We start from the raw sequence: 25169 nt of genomic DNA, 5'->3' as shown, positions 1-25169 counted from the left end.
TCATATAGGCTTATCATGATCGTGATTCGTGGTGGGATTGAGTTCTCTCACCCATCACACTTGGTACAAGAGATTGTAAGGAATATGGAAAATTCCTTGAATCCCCTTTACTCATAATGATAATTAGTGTTGTTTGAAAATAAAAAAGAAACAAATCAACAAATATAGTTACAAATAATATAAATTAAAGAAAGTAAAATTGAGTAGGATTTTATAACCATATAAGAATTTAAGTTATCAAACGTAAATCTTAAATGAACAATGATCAACCAATAAATTAGACTTTTAAGGACATTGGCCCCTCGGTTTCAACTCTCACTAGTCTTGTTGAGATGCATCAACACCCTCATTCTCGTTTACCCTTGAGAGCTTATGTAAAACTCATTGAAAAATATTTGAATGATTGCCTAATTCCTAGGAACAACACAAAATTAGAGATGTGCCAATTTGAAAACATGTTTCAATCTTGGTTGAGATGGAATGATCCCCCCCCACACACACAACAAAGATTGGAGTGTATACATTGGATTCATATGTGGGATCATTCCATCGTCTACCCTATTGTTAGCAACATGGGTAGGAGCAATTCATGATTGCTCTTAAGCAACTAACACCAAGTCAAATACTCAAGAGGAACGTTTTTCGAGTGTCTTTACTTAATGAGCAATCCTATAGACCTAATCACTAAATAAAGTTAAACAAATTAGCTAGAATGCATGCTTCACAACACATTTCCATATAAAGGAAGGGGATCAAGCAATAAAAAAATATTAGAGCAAGGATTGGAGTGAACTTGTTAATACTAATACATAAGTATGCCAAGTGCAAGGCTCAATCAAGTGGGGGAATGTATGTTGGCTATCATGGCAAGCCCCAATTGACAGATATGAGAATCAGGAAGAGGGGATGACTTTGGTTATAAAAGCCCAAGAGGTTTTTTTCTCCACCATCGACAATGTTCACTCAACTCCTATCAATGCCAAATCTCAAGTTGTGTTGGAATTGGTCAGCCCAATAACTCTTTGGATTCTATGGAAACAACGGTGTAGACGGGTTTTCTCCAACCAAACCGTGCAGCCAATAGTGTTAATGCAAGAGATATGGAGTGAAGTTGTAGCCACTCTAAAGAGCCAATATGATGGCCCAAGGGTGACTCCAATGGAGTTGAAAGACAACGACTAGCCTTCATCCAACAATGGTCATCCTCCCCCTTTATTGAGTTGGTGGGCATCCACATAAGATGGACCTATCGTGTCCCTATAGGGATTTGTATATACTAATCTCATCTATAAAATTTTATAACTAATGGAAGGAGTGTTTTTTCGAAAAAAAAACAAAAAACTAATACATTAGGAGAACTTTAGAGGCTATAAACAAGTGAACATGTGAAAACTTTAAAGGCTAGACACAAGTGAACATGATCCTAGATTCCATAGAGCCCTAAGAAAGAGAGGTTTTTGGTTTGGTGCAATGTTATCCTAGGAAGTTAGAAATAGAAACTCCTAGAATAACCTTTCTTGGCTACTAAATCATTGATAGTCAACAATGATAAATGTATCTAAGACTTATCCTTGCATACATTGGAGAAGAACAAGGTGATGACACAAGGATATGTGCATGAGAACTCTTTAATAAAGAGAGATTCAATAAAATTACATTACGTTTTCATCTTTCTTTGGACCCCTTTTTCTAGCTTGGATGGCTTCACAATAGATTAAAAAAAAGGGTGATACTTTTGCAATATCAACATGTGGAACGAATTCTAGCTCATTCCAAACACTTCTCACATAATATATTGGAGTAATGTTCATCTTTTTGTAAAATACTCCACTTTATTCTAGTTTATAGATAGGGACCATGCAGATATTAGCACCTCTGTCACTCCAGTCCAAGTTCTAATTAACTGTTTGGGTCCTCTATCGTTGAAAGTTTGGTCTGGTTTCTACTCCTTTCCATGGTATCTTATTACAATGGATATGGAAACAAAAAGAAGTGGGGTTCACAACAAATATTATCTACCTTGACAGATTTCTAGTCCTGCAACGAGGAATTCTAGTTACCGAGGATTCAATCGGTGATCATAGTAGGAGAGGTCTTGGGATGTCAAAACATGCTAGTGACATGTGATTCGACACCTAGATAACACGTAAAACACTGAGGAATGGATGATTAACAATTTGTAATGTAAGAACACACTACAGTCCAAACACTTTCCCAAGGGGTGGGGGATGTAGGAGATAAGGATCACCGTCATCGCTAACCTCAGCATGACACTCACACTTACCTCATCATGCCTATAAATGTAAAGAAGCACTTGATCACTTCCATCGTATCTTTCACTTGCTCCAACAACAGTGATAGCCTTTTGTGGTTTGAGTCCCAAGTGCCAACACAATGAAGGGAGGAGGAGCTAATAATGGAGGAAGAGGAGCTACTACAATGGCTGGCTTAAGGGTGGCCATGCTGGCAGCCACACTCATGCTGTTAGTGCTCATGGGTGTATCGGTTAGCAATGTGAGCGAAGAACGCAACAATGGTGCCGCCATGGGCCACCGTGTAGCTGCTCGACGTTTCCTAACTGCCGAAGGTATAACTGGTTTTAAGTTGACCTCCAACATGTTTGATTCTATGCTACATTTGAATGCTCAAATATTTAAGACTGATTGACCATTAGGCGATGTATAATCTGCATTGCAATGTTCGATTATGGGGGATTCAACCTGACATGTGTTGTAATTCCTAAGCAGGAGCTGATCAGAGGAGCTCCAACCAAGTGGTGACACTGCCAGGGATTTACGACAGTGCTTCCGCCCTAAAGGTGAAGGTTAGCAATGAGCACATGATGGGGCTCGGCAACGACGAGATCTACGACTTCAAGTTCTTCATGAAAGTGCGTGACATGGGATTCCTTCACGAGTCCAAGATGGGACCCGGGAAGATCATCCAGCGCCACGCTCACAAGGGCGACATTCTCAACTTCGTGCTCGATGGCTCCCTCAATATCAATGGCAAGACCTACACCAAGGGGGACTGGTACCTCGTCACGAAGAACACCCGTTACTCTGGCGTCGTGGGTGACTCCGGTGTCCATGCCCTCATGTTTTGTAGCTTTGCCGAGGACACTGGCGATGCCGCCCATGTGGAGGCATGGGTCTACAATGACGCATCTGTCCCATCACCGCCCTCTGACTAACATCTCCTGTAGGACACCCAATTCCACACCACCCGCATTAGTTTGCCCATCCTTTCGTAATGGTCTTCGGTATTCCTTTCTCTAAAAGGACAAAAATGTGTGTCTATGTATGATACGCTTCCTTTCATGTGCTCCATGTATGCTTATCTTTATATATATTTTTCAATGTATGTCCATCCTCTATGTACTATCAAGGTGCCGAATGTCATTTAAGTTTGAATATTTCTGCCATCAAATAGACCTTGAGAATGGTATAATCATGATGAAAGGGGTGGCTGCCAGAATATTGAGGAGAATAAGAGAGCACGGCCTATACATAGTCTTTCGCATTGACTGAATTTACTTTTTGTATCATTTTTACGCTGTCTCTAGAGTTTTGAGGTGAGCTCATTCTTATCTTTTTCTCTCCCTCCTGATAGCATTGCCATATCATAATCATCTTCAAATTTTTGGCCATGATATATCCCTACATATCTCTCTCACGGCCATAATGTGGCCTCTAATTATGATGTTTATTAGGAAAAGTTGTTGGCATCGACAAGTCAATTACCACATGCATACAAACCAAGTAAAACTTTTTACTTCCATCCTGTAAGTCATTTTTTTTTATCTCTATACATATGCATTATCTGATTGTTTTACATACAGAGGCTGTACCCTAACATAAGCCATACTCCTCCTATTAACCCCCATATCTGGTTTCAAATCCAACCAACTTTACTAGATCTCCATTGGGAATGTTAGAGTCGAACAAATCACCTTCAGGTCTCTGATAATAATCACACCAATGGATATCCCTCTCTTTGTGGATACATCCATCCCATCTACTCGCCTTTGCAAGTATTTTCTCTTCCACTATGTCTTTTTAGCAAAATCTCCAAAGTGGAAAAGAAATCAGGTAGGTATAGTTTCATATTACAGTGGATGGCAGCATTTACAGTATGCAAATGTCAAATTTGGTTCATGTCGGGTATACACAATAAATAAAGCAATGGAGTATCTTAAATGTAAGTTCACGTTTTCCTTTCCACATTTCCCCCTTGACATTTTGTTTCAAGATCAACTTGTGAAACAGTGGTATACATGTTCAACATAAACATATAAGCTGCAACACCATTTTCATCCATTCCTAGCGCATGTCCAAAAGCATGTTTCCCAAGATACATGTTCTTCCAGGTCTGACAAGCTCCCAGTAAAGTATGCCATACGACGATATCAGGATGCAATGGCATTTCCTCAATCAATGCCATTGCCATGTCCAAGTGATCAGCACGACCAAAGAGATCAACCATACAATTGTAATGCTCAATACCTGGGATATAGCCATAGGCATTAATCATGGTCTCAAAATACATTACTCCCTTGTGCACTACACCTGCATGACTGCATGCATTTAGAACACACACAAATGTAGCCAGATTTGGTGTGATGCCTTTCCCTGTCATCCTATCAACCATATGAAAAACACTTTCAATCTCTCCAAGTTGGACATATCCAGAAATTAGGACATTCCAGGAGGACACGCTGAAATTTGGAAGTTTCTCAAACATTTGTATTGCTTCTCCAGTGCATCCAGCCTTTGCATACATGTCTATCAGCATGTTTTCAATGGGGGGTGTTTGTTCGTGACCTTTTTGAACAATTTCCATATACACTTTTTGGCCCTTGATAGTAGCACCAATGCACATACACGATTTCAAGATGTAAATATATGTAACAGCGTTCAGGAGAATTCCCTCGCTTTGCATCTGTTCTGTACAAATGATTACCTCTTCCCAAAGCCTAGTTTCCACATATGCTGAAAGCAAGGCATTCCAAGATATCATGTCTCTATCTGCAACGCAATCCAAAACATTCCGGGCCATTATTAAACAACCACATCTAGCATACATATCTATCAAGCTATTTGAGACAAAGACTTCTGTTTCAAATCCCTTTCTTACAATCTCAGCATGCATTTCTTGACCCTTGACAATTGCTCTCATACTGCCACAAGCTTTTAAACATGTTGCAAATACAACAGGATCCAAAGCAATACCATCCTGTTGCATCCAAATAAAATGTTGAAGAGCTTCTTCTGCACGAGCCTGATTTATATACACTTCCAATAGACAATTCCAGGAGACAACATCCTGATTAGGCAAGCTATGGAATGTTTTATTCGCTTCTTCCAGCAAGCCACACTTACCATACATATCTAACAACGTGTTGCAGATGAGAATATCTTTTTCCAGCCCTCTTTTAGTAATCTCAGTGTGTGTCTCTTGACCACAAGTTGTGTCTCCTATATTTGCACATGCTCTTACAATGCAAGTAAGTACAGCAGCATTGATAGTAATACCATCATGTCGCATTTGTCCTACACAATGCAGCACATCGTCACCATTAGCATGGTCCATACATCCAGCAATCAGTACAGACCACGATACAATGTCTCGAGATGGAAGTTTTTCAAAAACCTTCCTCGCATCTTCAAGCAAGCCATATCTACAATACATATCAACCAAAGCGCTTCCAATCAGAGTATCGCTTTCAACAAGCCCTTTTTTAATGATTTCAGCATGAACTCCTTGCCCCTTACTTCTGGCATTAGTGATATTACATGCTTTCAAGTTACAAATAATGGCAACAGAATCTAGGAGAACTCCCATACTCTGGAGCTTTTCTAAACAATCAAATGCTTTTTCACCATATCCATGCTCAACATATCCTCTTACCAGTGCAGTCCATGAAACCAGGTCTTGGGTTGGAAGCTTATCAAACACATCTTGGGCCTCTAAAAGCAAACTGCATTTAGAATACATGTCAATCAAGGCATTACCAATAACGTTCTCCGTCTCAAACCCTCTCCTAACAATTTCACAATGTACGAGTTTACCCCTGTCTGAAAAGCCTACACTTCCACAAGCTTTCAATCCACAAACAAAACTGACAGAGTTAGGGCAGATTAAGTCGTGTTCCATCTGTTCCAGATAGCTGAGTGCTTCTTCACTGTAGCCATGCTCCATATATCCACAGATTAGAGAAGTCCAAGATATCACATCCCTGGCAGTAAGCTTACAAAAAGTCTCCTGTGCATCTGCCACTGAATCACATTTCATATACATGTCAACTAAACTATTTCCTACGAGAACTTCGTCTTCTAACCCTCTTTTGACAATATGTATGTGTACCCATTTCCCCTTCTCTGCGATACCTAAGGTTCCACAAGCTTTCAGTGTGCAAACAAATGTCACAGAGGTTGGGCAAATTTCTTCTCTTTCCATCTGTTCAAAATGGTGTAATGCCTTCTGACCTTGGCCTCCCTCTACATAACCTGCCATGAGCACATTCCATGAAACCACATCCCGCCTAGGAAGCTTCTCAAACAAATATTGTGCCATTGGAAGAGAGCCACATTTAGTATACATGTCAATCAAAGTGTTACCCAATAAAATATCTCTTTCTAAACCTTTTTTAACAATCTCTGCGTGTATCTCTTGGCCTTTTACCATAGATTCAGCCTTAATACAAGCTTTCAAACAACTACCAAGCGTGCTGGCATTTGCAGGGATCCCATCAAGACGAACCCTTTCAAAATAGTAGAATGCTTCCTCACAAAAACCATGCTCAGCATAACCCGAAATGAGTGAATTCCAAGAAACCACATCTCGAACTGGAAGTCGATCAAAAACCTCTTGTGCTTTCATTATAAAGCCACATTTGGCATACATATCCACTAAACTACATCCAATGAATACATCAAAATCGAGCAAACCTCTCTCGTTAATCTTTGCATGCAAAATCTGACCAATCTTCACATTTTTTAGCAGAGTGCAAGCTTTAAGCAACGCCATAAAAGCTGGCACACCCAGATGCAAAGACTCATCTAATTTGCTCATCTTTTGGTACAAAGAGAGAGCACTCTTTGAGTCTTTAAGTTTTGCATACCCCACAATGAGAGAGTTCCACGAAGATTCATCAGGAAGCGAAAGCCTATCAAAAACCTTTTGAGCACAACACATGCTTCCAACGTCTACAAGAAGTGAGACAAGTTGGCTTCCTAGCGACGAAAAGTGTTCTGATCCATGCTTGGAAATATAATCATCATGTAATTGCAGAGCTTGCTGCAAATTCCGATCTTTCCGGCATTTCTTCAAACTGGTCATGAATCCTTGAGACCACTTCTGTAAAGACGCATCCATGGTGGAACTCTGGTTGTCGGGTCTCTCTACAGCACTGTTCCATGAGAAATCCTTAGTTTTTCCTCACATTTTAAAGTTTCTTGCCTAAACGGTGGTGCGTGCTTTTCAGTGTCAAGTTTTGCAGGTGTATGTTGCGTATGCTAGCACCATGGTTGACCATCAAGGTTAATCCTGGATGTCAATGAAAATGGCAGCCCACCAATGTCAGGTGTGCCTAGAACATGTTGTATAGCTTTTTTCTGCACACCTTCTTTTCATGACAATAGTTCTCTGTCTGCATGGCTAGAAGTGATGGCAGCCCACCATATCCTATGTAGGAATCTTATAATTTCGTGATCAACAAGGTTACTGATCCTTCTGGCCCGACTAATATTTTGCGTTGGAGAACATATACGTAGCTAGATTGCAGGAATAGTGCCATGGCACTATTGTCAGACCACATGTGTCAATACTATCTAACTTATATTACAACTACACATGAATGTCAAACCATTCGACCGAATAAGAAGTTTTTGTCCATCCATTCAGAAAGCTCATGCCACAAAATTGCATTAGCGCCATTGCTTTTATGACCAAATTCTGGTTTGTTGTATTTGTAAGTCATGTGACTAGCCCAAATGTAAGCGGTCTTCTACTGAATAATCCAAATAAGGATTCCAATGCATAAGAGTAATGACTACAGTAATTATGTTCTCTTCGTCGTGCAAATGATTGTATTGGTTATAGCATTTTGCTAGGTGGGTTATATTTGACAATTTTGTCTACAATATTATCATGTGGCATGAGAGAGAGAGGCCACGGTGAAACAATTTCATCAAGGCAACATATAATTTTGTGTGTATTGTCAAATTGAGCATTAGGGCTGGCTTGCTTCTCGTCATATTGAAAACCTGATTGGGCTATCAGTGAAAGTTCTAGCTAGGTTCAAATCCTTACATTCACATATCCTTATTTGTTGCGCCATACAAAATTACGTACCACACCACTGTACAGAACAAACAACCTCATAATATGGAAGCAATTGTAGGAATCTCTCTCTCATATTGCACTGGAACTCGTTGAAGAAGCTCATCCCAGTCAATTAATCCCAAGTTCTAATCTCATTTACAGGGGCCAAATAATGGCCCAATAGTCTACCCCCACACACCTAAACAATGCACAGAAGTAATATTGTTCGATTGATTATGTTTAGGAGGAATATGTTGCACATGTATATTGATGAAGCAATAGTATGACATCATTTTCTTAGCGAGTCTGTCAAGATTCAGTAAAACCTGACCTTGTTGCATTGTAATTGTTCCATGCATTAACAGCACCAATGGTGCACACCCACCATTAGAGACTGTGATTAAGAATGCATAAAGTACAGGGAGAGCACAATACACATATGTATATATCATACACATCAGAGTTAACCAATAGAAATGGAATCCTGAATTGCTTCCATTGTTATCCAATAAGTTCACGATGATGAAGATGAGGAGATGGAGAAGGAATACAAAATTTAAGCTAGGAACCCCAGCTTTTCTCCATTCTTCTTGGCAAGCCTGATCAATCCCTGCCTCTGCTTGGCATCTGCACCAATGGACTTGCAGAATTCTGTAATGACCTGAGATTTCAATAAACCAGAAAATGGAAGCCGTTTCTATCATCAGGCCAAAATCCAGCAAAAAGAAAGCCGAAGCCAAAGAGAAGGAAGTACAAACAGTCTGTGAAGATAAAAATGGCATTAACAGGGAGAAAAGGGGGAGGGGGAGTATTCAGAAGGGTTGCCATGGTGGCTATTACCTGTGAATGCAGGGCAATGGCTTTCCCTCGCAACTGGTTGAACTGTTTCTTTCCCACAATGTTACGTGTGATGACTACCAGGGGAGCAAACAATCCTTTCCCTTCGTTAACGTTCCCCATCCTCACGATCTGAGTTCTGCGTCGAGGGGCAATGGCAGGCACAGAAGAAGAAGACGAAGACGAGGTCGAAAAAGACCCAAGATCATTGCCGTAAGAGCGCAGGGATGAATGAGAACAAGGGGCGAGAGACAGAGAAGCCATGGAGGGAAGGGTGGATGAAGGGAGAGGACGCAGAAATGCAGGGCGAGAGTTGAGAATTTCTTCTGTGCTTTGTTTGGTGAAAGAGCAGACAGAGGCAGGGGAGCCCTTCTTCTTCCTTCTTCTTTCTTCTTCAGGTCACACGTGGCCTTACTCTTCACCTCACCTCCTCTTCTTCTTCTTTTTCTTCTTCTTCTTCTTCTTCTCTTTAAATGTTAATTTCACACACAAATCACAATCTCTCTCTCTCTTTTCTGCTCCAGCAAGCAATTCTCGTTCGTTCAAATTCCACACCACAAATTCCCTGTTTCTCTCTCTCTCTCTCTCTCTCTCCTCCTTTCTCAATTGACTGATTCATGTGCCTATAATATAAAGTGTGCCCTGCACACAACTATAGGATCTCTCACGTGGATGAAGGTCAGTCATACGAGATTTGCAGAGTGCCTCCAACGTGGGAACCACTCCAAAATGTGAATCTGAGGTGAACCTGCACACATGGTTCGTGTGCAATTGTAGCCATACGTGGATGTGACTTTAACATATACAGGGACCCACTCCAATAAGGAAAAGCTGCCCCCCCCCAGCAATCAATTCACTCCCAATTTGTCACAAGAAATATAATAAGCTCATATCACAAAAAGAGACACTAGGTGCTTATGGATTCTTCTACTTGGCCATTTTGGGGTGGAAAAATCAAACTAAAGGTCCCAGCATGGACTACAGAAAGAGAAATACACCGGAAGAAGGGTAATAACGAACAATGGATACCAATCTTTCCTTACAAAACAATCACAAGTTGTGGAAGTAATTAGTGTGTAGTGCATGAAGTTCAATATATGTTCTTTTGCAGAATAACTGAATGCAACATGGCTACCAAGTAAATAAAAGTCCGCAATCTAATGTCTCAAACATAATAATTTATTATTATAGAAGAGGATTTGATTATATGTTCCTTACCAAAATATTGCACACAATTAAGAAGCTTCTAAGAAATGACGAATACAATCAAGTGAAGGAAATTGAAAAACACATTTCCAAAAGCTAAAACATCCTTCTCTTGTACAACTTCATCTCAGGTCACCAAAAGAACTCATATTTCAAAATTTGCACTTCCATAATGAAGAATTCCCAATGTATATATAATAGTCATAGGCATTATATCACAAATCTGTCATACAAGGCAATCACCCATAGGACTAGCCATTTAACCTAACCTACTCTATGATTACCTTACTTCAACTATATACCTAGATAACCTACCACTTTCTAGGTCACCCATCATCTCAAAGTCTCAAAAGAACCAGACAAATATCCCCTTAGCCAACAGTTATGTGACTGTATAAATCAAAACAGATTAAGCCGAAGCACTCTGAGGTTTCACTTCTGGTTCCAGAATTTCAGCTTCAGTCACTCCCTGTGAAATTGGACCCGCAGTGGTAGACCTTGATGCTGAAGCATTACTAACTGGGCGATTGCTGGTCACTCCTGAAGACATTAATTCATATATTTTGGTGCCAAATCCAGCAGGGTCCTCAGGCTGCATACATAATACTCATTAGTCCATTATACATAATTAAAGATAATAAGAAATTGCTGAACATGTTCCACCTTCAAGAGGAAATCCATGAACAAGAAATATGTTAAACATATTCCATCCTCAATCAAAAATTATCTATGAACATATGCCATCTTCACAAAGCAAACATTGTAAACATTTTAAAATTTGGACATTATTTTACTTACAACAAAGCCGCTGGACATCAATGCAGTCTCATATAAGAGTTCCACAATCTGATTGGTGCCAGGTTTTCCTTCTTTACGCGCAGCCTGCAGAGAAACCACCATTAACAACAAGTCTCCAGGAAATTTGTAGTCTTCATACTTATAAACAAAATACACCGACTCCCATTGTTCCTACTTACATCTAAATCTTGAATGATTGGATGGTCTGGATTGATTTCTAAAACTCGTGTTGATGCCATGAATTCTCTAAGTCCAGGTGTATCTCCAAGATTTTGAGCTCTCATAATCCTACATCACATATGGAATATGATACGCAAAAACAAACTTCTGCTAAGATTTTACACCATTCAACAACAAACATGATGAAAAAGAAGTTCATAAATGCAATCTTAGTACCTCTCCATGTTTGCAGACCATCCATCCTTGCCCGAAATGAGCACACATGGGGACGCACTGAGACGCTCTGATACCTCTACTCTGTTAACTTTCTCGCCCAACTTTTGCTTCATCCAATCACAAAGCAGACTATATTCACTTGCCAAGCGCTTGATCTTTTCATCATCGCCACCTACATAACGATAACATAAACAATTTAGAAATTTTAAGAAACCAGAACTAAAAGCTAACTAGCTCCCAATTGCATCATGTCAAATGGAATAACAAACGAACTAAATAATACCTAGATGGAAATTCTCCTTGCTAATATCTATGAACTTCTTCCCATCATAGTACTTGAGGTGATGAGCTGTGACTTCATCAAGTGGCTCTGTCATAAACAGAACCTCATAACCTTTGTTGTTCAGCTGCTCCAAGAAAGGAGCATTCCTTGCACTTTTTACAGATTCAGATGAGAAATAATAGATAGCTTTCTGGTCAGGCTTCATATTGTCAACATAATCTCTTAGAGATGTCATTTCCTCCTGGTGCTTAGAGGAATAAAATCTCAAAAAGTTTGACAGACGTTTCTTGTTGTCACTGTCCTCAGTAACCCCCAATTTAATGTACTTCCCAAAGTTCTTGTAAAACTTCTTATAATCCTGATGAGAAAATGGAGTAAATAACATCATTCTGTGGCTGAAATCTTGATTGAAATCTGAGATGCCTGGTATTATAAGCTACATACCTCTTTGTTGTCACTGTTAGCAATTTTATCAAACAAATCAAAAGATTTCTTTATAAGCCTTTTTTTCATCAGACGAACCTGTAAAAAGCTCCAGTCATTCAAATTTAACATTCCCAAAGAATGAACCCAAATACCAATGCAGATTCATAGGATATAACATACAATGCGACTCTCTTGCAAGAGCTCCCGGGACACATTCAGAGGAAGGTCATCAGAATCAACCACACCTTTCATGAAACTCAGGTATCTAGGGAACTGCACAACCAACAACAAAATGACAAATTTATCTTCTGTGAGGAATAACATGATGCTCAAATTTGGACACCTTAGCATCAAATCTTACCAGTTCACCATGGAACTCATCAGAGATGAAGACTCTCTTCACATACATCTTAATATTCTTTTTACCTCCATCATCTGAACCAAAAGGAGCCATTCCAGGAACATACAGCAAAGTTTTGAACTCCACTTCACCCTGCATACAAACAAAGAATAATCTTGATACCTCAAGAAGTTGTGCAATAGAAGACCTTCATTGTTGTGCAAGATTAATAAGACTTACTTCTGTGCTGAAATGTGTATATGTCATTGGCTCAAGATGCTTATCATATGTCTTCTTATAGAAAGCATAATATTCCTCTTTAGTGACTTCCTTAGGGTTACGCATCTGATATGAAGTTTCTGGGTCAGGAAACAATGTGATAAAACAACAGCATAGAACACTTGAACGATAATCCAATACATATCATACCCAGATAGGTTTGTCATCATTCACAATCTCATATGTATAATATCTCTCTAAGATTGTCTTTGTTGCCTCCTGCACAAACGCAACTTAATGCATCACATACACTAAACATATCGAGGAAAATATTTGGCATGAAACAAACTCTTAGGATCTGAACCTTCTTCTCTCCTTCAGCTCCTTCTTGAGGTGCTGCATTCTCATCCTTCACCTACAGCATATACCAATAATCTTACACAGGGTACATGTTACAGAACATCAGAGGCAAAATATAAGCACAGAAACTAGAACCCAACCTCCACTTGGCGATGCTTCTCTGTTCCAACATAGATAGGGAACGAAATGAACTGAGAATAGTTCTTCACAAGTTCCTGGATTTTCGATGAGCTTAGATATTGCTTTGCATCCTCCTGCAATCAACATTATCATACCAAGAATCAGATTTTTTGTGTACTACCAAGTTGTTTGACAAAAGGTTTTCTAAGAACAGGACCAACATCCAAGAAAATGGATTGTCCTTACCTTCAAGTACAGAATGATCGAGGTTCCTCTGGGAACAAGGAAATCAGGATCTGTTTCTTCACGAACAACAAATGAACTACAATCAGCTTCTGCCTCCCACACATACTGTTTATCCGAATTAGGATTCTTTGTAGAGACAGCTACCTGCACAATAATATATGTCACGGAGGCATCCTAACAATACTAACATATATAACAACTCCTATACACACTCTTTCACATCAAAGCAGCATGCATGTCATAGCCATCATACATCCACTCCTTCACACAATAGAAAACCATGTTCATGATTTTGTGAATTAGTTCTCACCTTGTTAGAAACCAAGAAAGCAGAGTAGAAACCAACTCCAAACTTCCCTATAAGATTGTTTCCACCTCCCAAGGCATCCTTGTTTTCCTGCGAAGTATATAATTTCAATGTAAGATCTCTGAGTGATTATAAACACAACTGTTTACTAACTTAAGGATACATTGATTGTATACCTTCAGGGCCTTTACAAAGTTAGCAGTGCCACTCTGTGCAATAGTCCCTAGACTATTAATGAGCTCATCCTTTGTCATACCAATACCAGAGTCCCTGTTGAGGCCAAATTGCACATGAGGAGGTATGCTTCAGATGTGTGGTTGACATAGTTAACATATTCCCTTTGCTTACTGTTCTTATAGATGAGACAAGACTTTGTTATAAGGCATGTCCATTTATACATCTTTTGTACATCATTTCATTTACTGTTGTCTTTCCACTATCCCAAATAGGGCCAAGAGCAAGACGATTTGTTCAAAAACGGATTCTGTACTTACGTAATAATAAGTGCTCCCCTTTGAGTGTCAGGTCGTATCTTGATTGCAAGTTCCGTTTCACCACCTGCCAAGTCCGGCTTTGTCTGACTTAGGAACCTAAACTTATCCAGTGCATCGCTTGCATTGCTGCAATGGCACATGATCAGAAGAGAAAGGTCATACACATTCAGTGCAAGATTTGACTGTGACAAAATGAGTTGTCCAGATAATCAACAGGAAATGATGAATAAATCGTCTATACTTACCTCACAAGTTCCCTCAAGAAGACCTCTTTGTGACTGTACAAACTATGCACGATTAGGTCAAGTAGCCTGCTCACCTGTTTAAGTGCCAAAAGAGAATACCTATGATTCACACGAATCCTAGCTAAAACACACACACATCCGGTAACAATGCCTTCTACAAAGAAATTAATGAAATGGAAAAGGCTTAAAGAATTAAATGGAAGGACAATGGGATACTGAAACTGATGCTTGAAATTTTCTAACCCATAGAGAAAGTAAAAACGAAAAAGGTCGAAAGATATGAAGGATTTCATTCCACATAAATGGAGAAGGTGATACTTGAAAGATCAGAAAACAAACAAAGAGACAAATATAAAAGAAAACTTGCTCTAAAAAAGAGAAATTTTAAACAAGCAGCCAATTCAACCGCTCAAGGAAATCCATTTGAGGGAATCAAACACTTTAAAAAGGAAGAATCCCGTTCCATAGAGAAACAACGAATCAAATATATGCAAATGTTCGGCTTACAAGAAAAAACAATCTATAGCTAATGAAACAACCGGAAGCCTTGAATTTAGAGCCTACAGTTCCACATGAAATCAAACGATTAAGAAAAAACAGCGGAATAATGAAGAAAAAGAATTTGAAGAGAGTTAAGAGACGACAAGAGAGATTAAAGTTCCATAGAAGTACCTCGGCCTGGTAGGTGTATTTCTCGACAGGAGCTGAGGCATCCTCTCCCGAATTAGGAGGGGGCGGAGTAGCCGTTGACGTCGTAGTAGCAGTATTTTCTGATTTCTCGACTGAAGCTACGGTGGCTTCACCTCTGACACATCCATAAGACCAAGCGCTAGTACTCCTTAATGGCAACTTCAAACAATCAGATGATCGAATCGACGTCTGAGCAAACAACGGCTCCTTGGAATGCAGAGAAGAAAACTTCCTTCTAGTCCCACCATATGCCTAGAAGAAAAGAGAAGAAGGCATACGGTTATACAGAGGAGAACTAGCAAAAAAGGAGAAGCGGTCGAATCGAACGAGAGACGGCTTCAAAAGGGGATTTGAAATGAAAAACACATATCCAAAATAAGATGGAGGGAAACGGGGAGGAGAGGTGCAGGAGAGACCTGAAGAGAAGCATCGCGAAGGACAGCAGAGACATGGCGCAGAGATCTGCGATGCATACTGGCGGCGATGATGGAGCCTGACTTCTCCCTCACTCTACTCTCTGTGTGTTCTCCTTGACGCACACAGGCACACAGAGCAGGGGCTGTCTGTCTGTTCTTCACTCTCTCTCTGGCTGTGTCTCAGTTTAAACCACGCTACTCACTCCCTAAAGCCCTAAACCCTAAAAAAACCCTTGGGGGGGTTGGGGTGCAAGCTGCTACTGCTTAGAAGCCTCTAGAAGAAGAAGAAGAAGAAGAAGAAGAAGAAGAAGACCAACCAATCCCCCGATTCTCGTCTCATTTGATCCCTACAATGTGAAAGGGCCCACGGCCCATAGACAAAAGGATAGGGAAGTCCAATGGAGTCCACAAGAGAATAGGGCGTAGCGCAGGCGTGGGCACCCTTCTTCCATAGATATATGTGGCTTACACAAACACGTATACAATTAGCCCATAGAGCTTTTGATTGAGACATGCTTCAGCACGGGCACTTCGCTGCTCTTGAGCGAAATGGATCATTCTCCGAATTCTACTTGGTTGTGCGAAACCGGCGTGTACGAACGTTTCGCTTGTGAATAATGTTGATGCTGCAACAACTTCAAGCACAACGGCGTGAGCAGAACACTGTCAAAGACACGAGAGTTTAGGCGTGTAAACCTCCCACACTCTGTCCCCTCACTTATGCTCTAGAAAAACCTCCTTACTTGTTTTCGGCCATTCCGTCACACCCCTTGACATGAATGCAAGAGAATCTAACTTCCATTCTGTTAACTTCTGATGTTAATTGGCTCCCCTAGAATATTCTTGCCTTGAAAAATGGCCCCAGTTACATCTATTGTTCACAATGACATTTTCTTTGACATTATTAAATCCTCCCCCCTTTTGTTAAGGTTCATTAATAACTTAGTTACCCTTGATCAATGCTCATATTTCACACTTGCCATTGTGTGATGATGGTGCTTATACATTGTCCTATCAATACTAAATCAATTGTTATTCTTATTGCCATGACTCTTACGATCTTGCTTCTACCTTTGTTCTTCTTCTCTTGGTTTGATCCATTTTTTATCTCATATATCTTAGCTCTCCTTGCAAAACAAACGATTAAAATGCAAAATCTTATCATAGGATGCAATGGTTGATATCCTAGAGGAAGCACTTGCAATTATGTACTTGAAAATGATCAATAAGGTTCTTGATGACTCTAATTTTGTTGCATACAAAGTGGAAGAACTTTATCGAAACTCTTTCTTCAAGACTTTGAGGATATTTATGGGTCATAGAAAGGTCTACTCTACCACATCTCCGAGTAATCATTGTCTTCTTGTACGATATTTCCAAGTAATCATTGTCTCCATGAAGCCATCATGACCTATCTCATGCACTACATTGAAATACTAAGATAGATGCTCATGAAGCATTCCAAGTGGAGAAGATTCTTTGATCTTAAGGTGTCATCTTATTAATCCGTTTCAATGGCATCGACATTGACGATAAACATGTAATCAGCAAACGTTATTGGAACACGCATAAATGCATATTGAACCTTCGCTAAGTTTTTTGACACTTCTAACCTTGATCTCGGCATCCACATAGGTGCATTTCAAAGTCATTTCTGCTAACAAATTTGAAACCAAAGTTTCCAATGGCTTCTATCAGTTAAAGGTTCAAATAGATTGGATATGACCCAATAAAGGAGCGTCGATCATTCAACATGCATTAAACATCACAGTTATTCAGCTAATCACTTTGTTTAACTTGAGGCAATTATGAGGGCCTCGGTATATACATAAGTTCTCGTTACAGAATTCTCGAGCACTTCATTTGCATATTATAATGATGTAGGATGGAAATCTGAGGCATGCTCACACTAGTGCTGGTGAGCAACATGCATTCAATACATCATCCAAGGATGCATGGTCTCCGGTCCCTTCATCTTTCCTAGCAAACACAAGCTGCTTTCCTTTAAACACATAAAGCCCACCCTGCAAAGAATAAACAGAGTTTCTGAGTTACACATCTTGCTAATACACCCAAGAGAAATGAAATAAAATGAAATACTATCTTGAAGGCCAAATGAGCTACGAAACCAAAGTTACATCCAGATGCAATGTAGAGAATCTTAGGAGCACATAAGGTAGGGAAGGACATCCAACAAAACATAATCAAACACCTAAGAAAGCTCGAGCATACAAGCTCGTCAGGTGTATATAAGCATGATCTCATCCACTATTCGTAGGGGATGGATGCCATACTTCATAGCAAGGCTTTAGCCTCACATTTAATTGTGTCATTACATCTTTCGAAGGATTATGTATATACGATTGAAGTTATTATGCACAAAGTTCTAATAACTCCCCACTACTACATAGCTAAACCATATAAAACGTTATATTTAATCATTCACCTGTTGTAATAGGGACGCCATATCATATGGGGTAGCTTCCAGGGTGTATTCTTTGGTGGCTTTTTGAACCGCATCGATTCGGCCTAATATTTTTGCCTGAAAGAAAGAAACATAAGAGTCACCTCAAAAGAGATTTAAGGATCCCATGCATATTTCTAGTCAATTTACTCACACTCGCAGGGTTGAAGAACGTTCGACCTACACCATAATACAGACCAAGAGCATCATATGCCTACAAAAATTAAACGTAAGCAAAACATAAAAACAAATACAAAATCTGATATGGTTTGCATGAAATCAGAGCATTAAACACAACAGAAGGCTTGATTTCATGAATCATCAAATATCACATACCTTCCTTTCTGGGTCCGCAAATAAAACTTCTTTAGGGAATGGAAGCTAGAGATAACACACAAACAACATGATAAGACTTCTGGTATTGATACAGAGAAAATATAGAGGAAGCATACACATACAAGCATATATTGAAAAGCAAATAAGCAACAAAACACAGATTGTAAACATGAAATAGAAAGAAAGAGAAGGGACAGCGTGAAAGAAGACATACCTTCTCTGCCAAAATTTGGGCTTTGTCAGGAGTGCCAACACCAATGGCAATGACTTTAACTCCAGCAGCATCGAATTGAGGTTTTAAATCACGCAGAGATGCAGCAAACTCCCAGCTATAGTATGGACGATGTGGAAGAGAGCCAAATCAGTAGATTGGCCCTTACAGTAGAAAAGGACAAACCAAGACTAGATTGATCTGGAAAGTAGGAAAGGAACAAAGAAATAGCAAATCGAGCACTACACTAGAAAAGCCACAAACCAAAACGGAATTGATCTCTCTATTGGGAAACTGGTACAAAATAGACAACATTTACCAGAAAACGCAACCGAAATGCCTGAGAAATGCCACCACTGCCGTTTCCTGCGAAAATGAGAACCCCAAGAAAGAAAGAATGTAAGAAGATGGATCCAGGTACGAAAGCGAACGGAGAATTAAGAAACATTACATAATGCTAATTACCGAGTTCTGGTTCCAAAGGTCTTTGAACTGCACACGGACACCATCGGTGGTTAGGATGGAGATAGAAGAGAGCTTGGCAGCCTCACTAACAGAAGAAGAAGAAGAAGAAGAAGCGGTGGCCTGCAAGCGAGTATATTTATGGTTGACATAGCCTTGTGCTTGAAGAAGCTTAATCTTGGCAAGGGAAGGCTTGATGGAAGAGGAACAGAAGGGAAGTTTGTTGTGGTGGCTGTGGTGGTGGGTGATCATGGAACCGCAAGATGCTTGCCATGAGGAGATGGCAGCAGGAGCCATTAGGAGGCAGTATACTGCTTAATTCTATGGATGGATACAGAGCTACCTAATGTCTGCTCATGCTGCTCTGTTTTTCTAGTCACCATTCTTTCTGTCCGTCTCTGTCTCACGCACATTCATTTTGTGGTGGTACTGGTGTGGTGCTCTGTAGACCATCAAATTTGGTAAGACCCTTTTCCCCCTGGTTTTCTTTTGGGTTTGGGTGGCTTTAATTTGCAGAGATAAGCACGGTTTGATGTGGGTGGCTCAAGCCTGAACCGTGCTGTTAAACCGTTGGAGTTTCGGTTCAGGATTGAGCTTCCTTAACCAGTTTGAACTCGGTTTTGGATGGCTCAGGCCGAACCAAACCGTTATGGGCCAAACCGGTTAAGCTGAAACCAAGCCCTTGCCAATTCCTAGGCACAAGAAGATGGACACAATGGCATTCATGATTCAAAGGATTCATTGTGATTGTGATTGTAAGTCCACTTTGTTCAAATGATGAAGTACCTCTAACCGAATATGGTAGCGCCAATGTTGCTTAGAAGCCTCTAGAAGAAGAAGAAGGAGAAGAAGACCAACCAAGCCCCCGATTCTTGTTCCATTTGATCCCTAGAATGTGAAAGGGCCCATGGGCCATAGACAAAGGATAGGGAAGGCCAACGGAGTCCACAAGAGAATAGGGTGTGGCCATGGCCGTGGGCACTCTTATTCCATAGATATAGGTGGCTTACACATACACATAATTAACCCATAGAGCTTTTGATTGAGACATGCTTCGGCACGGCACTTCGTTGCTCTCGATCAAAATGGATCATTCTCCAAATTCTACTTGGGTGTGCAAAACTGGCGTGTAGGAACGTTTTGCTTGTGAATAACGTTGATGCCACAATAACATCGAGCATAAAGGTGCAAGCAAGACACTCTCAAAAGACACGAGAGTTTAGGTGTGTAAACCTCCCGCACTACGTCCCCTCACTCTAGAAACCCTTTGTTCTATGCTCTAGGAAAACCTCCTTACTTGTTTTAGGCCATTTAAATTAACGTCATAACACCCCTTTGACATGAATGCAAGAGAATCTAACTTCCATTCCATTAACTTCTTATGTTAATTGGCTCCCCTAGAATATTCTTGCCTTGAAAAATGGCTCCGATTACATCTATTGTTCACAATGATGTTTTCTTGATGTTGTATTGATTCAATATGAATCTCTTTACAGAATTCTCGGAAAAATCATTTGCACAGCACACGTGTAGGATGAAATTCTCCAAGCACTTATGAGGGCAACGGTCTGATGTATACATAAGCTCTCTTTACATAATTCTCGAGCATTTCATTTGCATATTATAATGTAGGATGGAAATCTGAGGCATGCTCACACTAGTGCTGGTGAGCAACATACATTCAATACATCATCCAAGGATGCATGGTCTCCAGTCCCTTCATCTTTCCTAGCAAACACAAGCTGCTTTCCTTTAAACACATAAAGCCCACCCTGCAAAGAATAAACAGAGTTTCCGAGTTACACACCTTGCTAATATGCTCGCATGCTGTGCAAATGTAAACGAAAGAGAGAAATGGAACGAAATACTATCTTGAAGGCCAAATGAGCTATGAAACCAAAGTTACATCCAGATGCAATGTAGAGAATCTTAAGAACACATAAGCTAGGGGAGGACATCCAACAAAACATAATCGAACACATATAGTGAGTGAAAAACAGCTAAGAAAGCTCGAGCATACTAGCTTGTCAGGTGTATATAAGCATGGTCTCATCCACTACTCGTAGGGGATGGATGCCATACTTCATAGCAAGGCTTTAGCCTCACATTTAATTGTGTCATTACATCTTTCGAAGGATTATGTATATACGATTGAAGTTATTATGCACAAAGTTCTAATTACTCCCCACTACTACATAGTTGAACTATATAAAACGTTATATTTAATCATTCACCTGTTGTAATACGGATGCCCTATCATATGGTGTAGCTTCCAGGGTGTAATCTTTGGTGGCTTTCTGAACTGCATCAAGCCGACCTAATATTTTTGCCTGAAAGAAAGATAAAGAGTATATTTTTGGGTGGATTTTCCTGATTCAACATAGAGTCATCTCAAAAGAGATTTAAGGATCCCATGCATATTTCTAGTCAATTTACTCACACTGGCAGGGTTGAAGAACGTTCGACCAAAACCATAATACAGACCAAGAGCATCATATGCCTACAAAAATGTTTTCATATAGTTTAAACGTAAGCAAAATATTAAAAAAATAATACAAAATCTGATATGGTTTGCATGAAATCAGAGCATTAAACACAACAGGAAGCCTGATTTCATGAATCATTAAATATCACATACCTTCCTTTCCGGGTCGGCAAATAAAGCCTCTTTAGGGAATGGAAGCTAGAGAAAACACACAAACAAAATGATAAGACTTCTGGTATTGATACAGAGAATAAATAGAGGAAGCATACACAGAAAAGAAAACAAGCAATAAAACACAGAGTGCAAAACATGAAATAGAAAGAAAGAGACGGAACAGTGTCAAAGAAGACATACCTTCTCTGCTAAAATTTGGGCTTTGTCAGGAGTGCCAACACCAATGGCAATGAGTTTAACTCCAGCGGCATCAAATTGAGGTTTTAAATCACGCAGAGATGCAGCAAACTCCCAGCTATAGTGTGAAAATGTGGAAGAGAGCCAAATCAGTAGATTGACCTTTACAGTAGGAAAAGGACAAACCAAGACTAGATTGATCTGGGTAGTAGGAAAGGAGCAAAGAAATGGTAAATCGAGCACTACACTAGAAAAGGCACAAACCAAAACCGGATTGATCTCTCTATTGGGAAACTGGTACAAAATAGAACAAAACTTACCAAAAAGGGCAACCGAAATGCCTGAGAAATGCCACCACTGCCGTTTCCTGCGAAAATGAGAACCCCAAGAAAAAAAAAAGGGACGTGAGAAGATGGATCCAGATACGAAAGCGAACGGAGAATCAAGAAACATTACATAATGCTAATTACCGAGTTCTGGTTCCAAAGGTCTTTGAACTGCACACGGACACCATCGGTGGTTAGGATGGAGATAGAAGAGAGCTTGGCAGCCTCACTAACAGAAGAAGAAGAAGAAGAAGAAGAAGCGGTGGCCTGCAATCGAGTATATTTATGGTTGACATAGCCTTGTGCTTGAAGAAGCTTAATCTTGGCAAGGGAAGGCTTAATGGAAGAGGAACAGAAGGGAAGTTTGTTGTGGTGGCTGTGGTGGTGGGTGATCATGGAACCACAAGATGCTTGCCATGAGGAGATGGCAGCAGGAGCCATTAGGAGGCAGTATACTGATTAATTCTATGGATGGATACAGAGCTACCTAATGTCTGCTCATGCTGCTCTGTTTTTCTAGTCACCATTCTCTCTCTGTGTCTCACACACATTCATTTTGTGGTGGTACTGGTGTGGTGCTCTGTAGACCATCAAATTTGGTAAGACCCTTTTCCCCCTGGTTTTCTTTTGGGTTTGGGTGGCTTTAATTTGCAGAAGATGGACGCGACCATAGGAGTCAGCGATGGCTCGGCTCAATCCTGAACCGAGCTGTTAAACCGTTGGAGGCTCGGTTCGCCTCGGTTCAGGTTTGAGCTTCCTTAACCGGTTTGAACTCGGTTTGGTATGGTTCAGGCCGAACCAAACCGTTTTTGGCCAAACCAAGCCGTTGCTGATTCCTAGGCACAAGAAGATAGACACAACGTCATTCATGAGTTGAAGGATTCATTCTGATCGTGATTGTGACCACACAATGGTGTACCTCTAATCGAATCTAGTAGCACCAATGTTGTCGATGAAATTAGTGTGGCGGCATTTTATGAAGGACATGCGATCCAAAAGCCTTGCTCCTTTGTCATGGTTCATATCAACTAAAAATGAATGAATGAATGCAAGGTTTTTTGCTTTAGGACTTGAATCTGTGTCACCTCAACACATGTTTTGGCATTTGAACCAATCAATGTGACTACAAATATCGGTGAGATGTTCTACAATCACGTTCAATTTTTGCTTAAGAAGTTATTTAACTCCTACCACTATGAAAGATTTAGAAAGGAAAAAATGAGCAATTGTAGAGGTGTTGTCGTAATGTAATTAATTCCAGCCTACTGGTTTGGTGCCTTCATTCACCCCAATAACTTAGAACTTGTTCTCACATTCACTAATGTAGAAGTGTTTCAATCACCGATGCACCTTTTTGGAAGTGAATTGTTTTGCAACTATTATGTGCATGTCGTTTGAAGGTGAGATATAACACAATGTGTTTCTATATAGGAGGGGATGGCAAACATAGAACCGAGAATTTCCACAAAGATAAAGAGCATAATACACTAACCATGGACCATGGACCATGCCTTTTCTCGATCCTGCTTTACTATGTTTGTTTTTTACGGCTGTAATGCTATTATAGAAGGGGATGGCACACGTAGAATTTAGAATTTCCACAAAGATAAAGAGCATATATAGACAAATCAGTCAAAGATGGCCCTATCCTTGTCTCAATCATGCTTTACTAAGCTTAGACACATTTGCCCATGTTTATCCCTCTTCAACTCCCCCCAACTCTGGAAATCTAGATTTCTGTTGAATTCCGGCCCAGCCCAGCCGGATGAAGCGTTATGCGCGAGGAGGAAGCGCTTCTTCATGAAGCACATGAAGGGATTGAAACCGTAGACCAATCACGGATGAAGCGGTTAACAGTTGAGCTACCAGCGCGGGAAGGGAATAACCGCTGACTGAACACAAATTCATGGGCAGGTACCGATGAAGTGGCTCACTTACCACCGGCTCGCACGTCGGAACCTCAAGTTCGTCAGAAGCCAGCCCATGTTCTATGTTCTGTGGGGGCCTAATGTCAACCTGAATTATTTGTACTTGGATTGGTTTCTCGACTCACTCTTTGTTGGTTGGAGAATGTTGGACAACACCACATTTTACTTCAGCCCACACCTCAATACAAAGGGAAAGAACCATCACTAATTGAGCAAGAAAATCAAGCAAGCCACTTGCTTTTGTATCAATTTCATAAGAAAAAGCATGTGTGTGCGCACACACACACACACACACACAATTGGAGAGAACTTATGAACATGTTCGTTGGTCCTTTGTTTTCGAGTAAATGCATAAAATGGGCTTTGGACCACTTATGTCTCACCTTATACTTTTATTAGGTCAAGATGTGGTGTCCTAAATAATGCTTAATTGGGCAACTACATCGATATTGCACTCATGCGTCTACTCCTTAACGATGCCCACTTAACCCATTGTTGTTTGGTATTGTTACTCTACCCCTTGTTGGTGATGTTATCAAAGTGTGTGGATTCCAAGTGCTTAACACTGGAACCCGTCTATAGATCAATGGAGTTTTCCCTCCCGTTGATATCGTTGGGCCAAGGATCTGGATTGGTGTATAATACCCTAATGGTAGCGAATCAGGCAAGAGTGGTCGTCGATGACTCTTGAGCTACTAGTTAACTAACCTTAGTATTAGCATTTACTCTCTCTCTCTCTCTCTCTCTCTCTCTCTCTCTCTCTCTCTCTTGTTTTGGTAAAAGCACACAACTATATTAATTGTATGTAAAATCCACTTAGTTACAACACTTCTTAGTCTCCCCTACCTATCATATGCTATGTAGGTAGAGGGGCGTCCTGTAATGCCATTAAAAAACC

At 40.2% G+C, this 25169-nt stretch overlaps 6 protein-coding genes across 6 annotated transcripts; 1 reads left to right on the top strand and 5 right to left on the bottom strand.

Moving 5' to 3' along the window:
- The first annotated feature begins 2318 nt into the window (after nt 1-2318).
- LOC147856685 (uncharacterized) lies at nt 2319-3413 on the top strand. Its single transcript, XM_087328198.1, has 2 exons — nt 2319-2587; nt 2748-3413. The coding sequence occupies exons 1-2, from the start codon at nt 2395-2397 to the stop codon at nt 3191-3193; spliced, it is 639 nt and encodes a 212-aa protein (XP_087184324.1). The 5' UTR covers nt 2319-2394; the 3' UTR covers nt 3194-3413.
- Nucleotides 3414-3590: 177 nt separating this feature from the next.
- On the bottom strand, nt 3591-7879 carry LOC147856684 (pentatricopeptide repeat-containing protein At5g27110-like). The gene is made up of 2 exons (XM_087328197.1): nt 7535-7879; nt 3591-7384 (listed from the first exon to the last, which is right to left on the bottom strand). Exon 2 carries the CDS (start codon nt 7375-7377, stop codon nt 4207-4209), a length of 3171 nt encoding a protein of 1056 aa, XP_087184323.1. The 5' UTR covers nt 7378-7384; nt 7535-7879; the 3' UTR covers nt 3591-4206.
- A 680-nt stretch (nt 7880-8559) lies between these two features.
- Nucleotides 8560-9494, bottom strand: LOC147856683 (protein PROTON GRADIENT REGULATION 5, chloroplastic-like). The gene is made up of 2 exons (XM_087328943.1): nt 9166-9494; nt 8560-8986 (listed from the first exon to the last, which is right to left on the bottom strand). The coding sequence occupies exons 1-2, from the start codon at nt 9424-9426 to the stop codon at nt 8882-8884; spliced, it is 366 nt and encodes a 121-aa protein (XP_087185069.1). The 5' UTR covers nt 9427-9494; the 3' UTR covers nt 8560-8881.
- Nucleotides 9495-10495: 1001 nt separating this feature from the next.
- LOC147856682 (heat shock protein 90-5, chloroplastic-like) lies at nt 10496-15823 on the bottom strand. The gene is made up of 19 exons (XM_087328276.1): nt 15709-15823; nt 15275-15544; nt 14603-14676; nt 14358-14483; nt 14040-14133; nt 13867-13953; nt 13557-13700; nt 13331-13444; nt 13195-13245; nt 13041-13109; nt 12852-12956; nt 12633-12764; nt 12452-12544; nt 12290-12367; nt 11846-12203; nt 11563-11734; nt 11346-11454; nt 11167-11250; nt 10496-10960 (listed from the first exon to the last, which is right to left on the bottom strand). The coding sequence occupies exons 1-19, from the start codon at nt 15763-15765 to the stop codon at nt 10778-10780; spliced, it is 2400 nt and encodes a 799-aa protein (XP_087184402.1). The 5' UTR covers nt 15766-15823; the 3' UTR covers nt 10496-10777.
- Nucleotides 15824-17511: 1688 nt separating this feature from the next.
- LOC147856681 (thioredoxin-like protein AAED1, chloroplastic) lies at nt 17512-19509 on the bottom strand. Its single transcript, XM_087328759.1, has 7 exons — nt 19185-19509; nt 19039-19085; nt 18723-18837; nt 18509-18553; nt 18327-18386; nt 18155-18250; nt 17512-17732 (listed from the first exon to the last, which is right to left on the bottom strand). The coding sequence occupies exons 1-7, from the start codon at nt 19476-19478 to the stop codon at nt 17613-17615; spliced, it is 777 nt and encodes a 258-aa protein (XP_087184885.1). The 5' UTR covers nt 19479-19509; the 3' UTR covers nt 17512-17612.
- Nucleotides 19510-20711: 1202 nt separating this feature from the next.
- Nucleotides 20712-22820, bottom strand: LOC147856680 (thioredoxin-like protein AAED1, chloroplastic). The gene is made up of 7 exons (XM_087328758.1): nt 22488-22820; nt 22338-22384; nt 22021-22135; nt 21820-21864; nt 21622-21681; nt 21416-21511; nt 20712-20953 (listed from the first exon to the last, which is right to left on the bottom strand). The coding sequence occupies exons 1-7, from the start codon at nt 22782-22784 to the stop codon at nt 20834-20836; spliced, it is 780 nt and encodes a 259-aa protein (XP_087184884.1). The 5' UTR covers nt 22785-22820; the 3' UTR covers nt 20712-20833.
- Nucleotides 22821-25169: the final 2349 nt, after the last annotated feature.

Source organism: Azolla caroliniana, unplaced genomic scaffold (assembly GCF_043228905.1).
Source record: "Azolla caroliniana isolate FFs.n. ecotype wild unplaced genomic scaffold, voAzoCaro1.0.p SCAF_12, whole genome shotgun sequence".
NCBI classification, from domain to species: domain Eukaryota; kingdom Viridiplantae; phylum Streptophyta; class Polypodiopsida; order Salviniales; family Salviniaceae; genus Azolla; species Azolla caroliniana.
Note: the sequence above shows the minus strand (reverse complement) of the source record. Positions and strands in the feature narration are given on the sequence as shown.

Coding starts and splice junctions, on each gene's coding strand:
- LOC147856681 (XM_087328759.1), bottom strand. CDS start 19,478: ATGGCTCCTGCTGCCATCTCCTCATGGCAAGCATCTTGCGGTTCCATG. Junction 19,086..19,184: donor ACCTTTGGAACCAGAACTCG/GTAATTAGCATT, acceptor TCATTTTCGCAG/GAAACGGCAGTGGTGGCATT. Junction 18,251..18,326: donor CGTTCTTCAACCCTGCGAGT/GTGAGTAAATTG, acceptor TCTTTCTTTCAG/GCAAAAATATTAGGCCGAAT.
- LOC147856683 (XM_087328943.1), bottom strand. CDS start 9,426: ATGGCTTCTCTGTCTCTCGCCCCTTGTTCTCATTCATCCCTGCGCTCT. Junction 8,987..9,165: donor CCATTGCCCTGCATTCACAG/GTAATAGCCACC, acceptor TTGAAATCTCAG/GTCATTACAGAATTCTGCAA.
- LOC147856685 (XM_087328198.1), top strand. CDS start 2,395: ATGAAGGGAGGAGGAGCTAATAATGGAGGAAGAGGAGCTACTACAATG. Junction 2,588..2,747: donor ACGTTTCCTAACTGCCGAAG/GTATAACTGGTT, acceptor ATTCCTAAGCAG/GAGCTGATCAGAGGAGCTCC.
- LOC147856680 (XM_087328758.1), bottom strand. CDS start 22,784: ATGGCTCCTGCTGCCATCTCCTCATGGCAAGCATCTTGTGGTTCCATG. Junction 21,865..22,020: donor CCCAAATTTTAGCAGAGAAG/GTATGTCTTCTT, acceptor TGTTTTCTCTAG/CTTCCATTCCCTAAAGAGGC. Junction 21,682..21,819: donor TTGCCGACCCGGAAAGGAAG/GTATGTGATATT, acceptor ACATTTTTGTAG/GCATATGATGCTCTTGGTCT.
- LOC147856682 (XM_087328276.1), bottom strand. CDS start 15,765: ATGCATCGCAGATCTCTGCGCCATGTCTCTGCTGTCCTTCGCGATGCT. Junction 15,545..15,708: donor TTCGCGATGCTTCTCTTCAG/GTCTCTCCTGCA, acceptor CTTTTCTTCTAG/GCATATGGTGGGACTAGAAG. Junction 12,545..12,632: donor ATGAGTTCCATGGTGAACTG/GTAAGATTTGAT, acceptor TTGGTTGTGCAG/TTCCCTAGATACCTGAGTTT.
- LOC147856684 (XM_087328197.1), bottom strand. CDS start 7,377: ATGGATGCGTCTTTACAGAAGTGGTCTCAAGGATTCATGACCAGTTTG.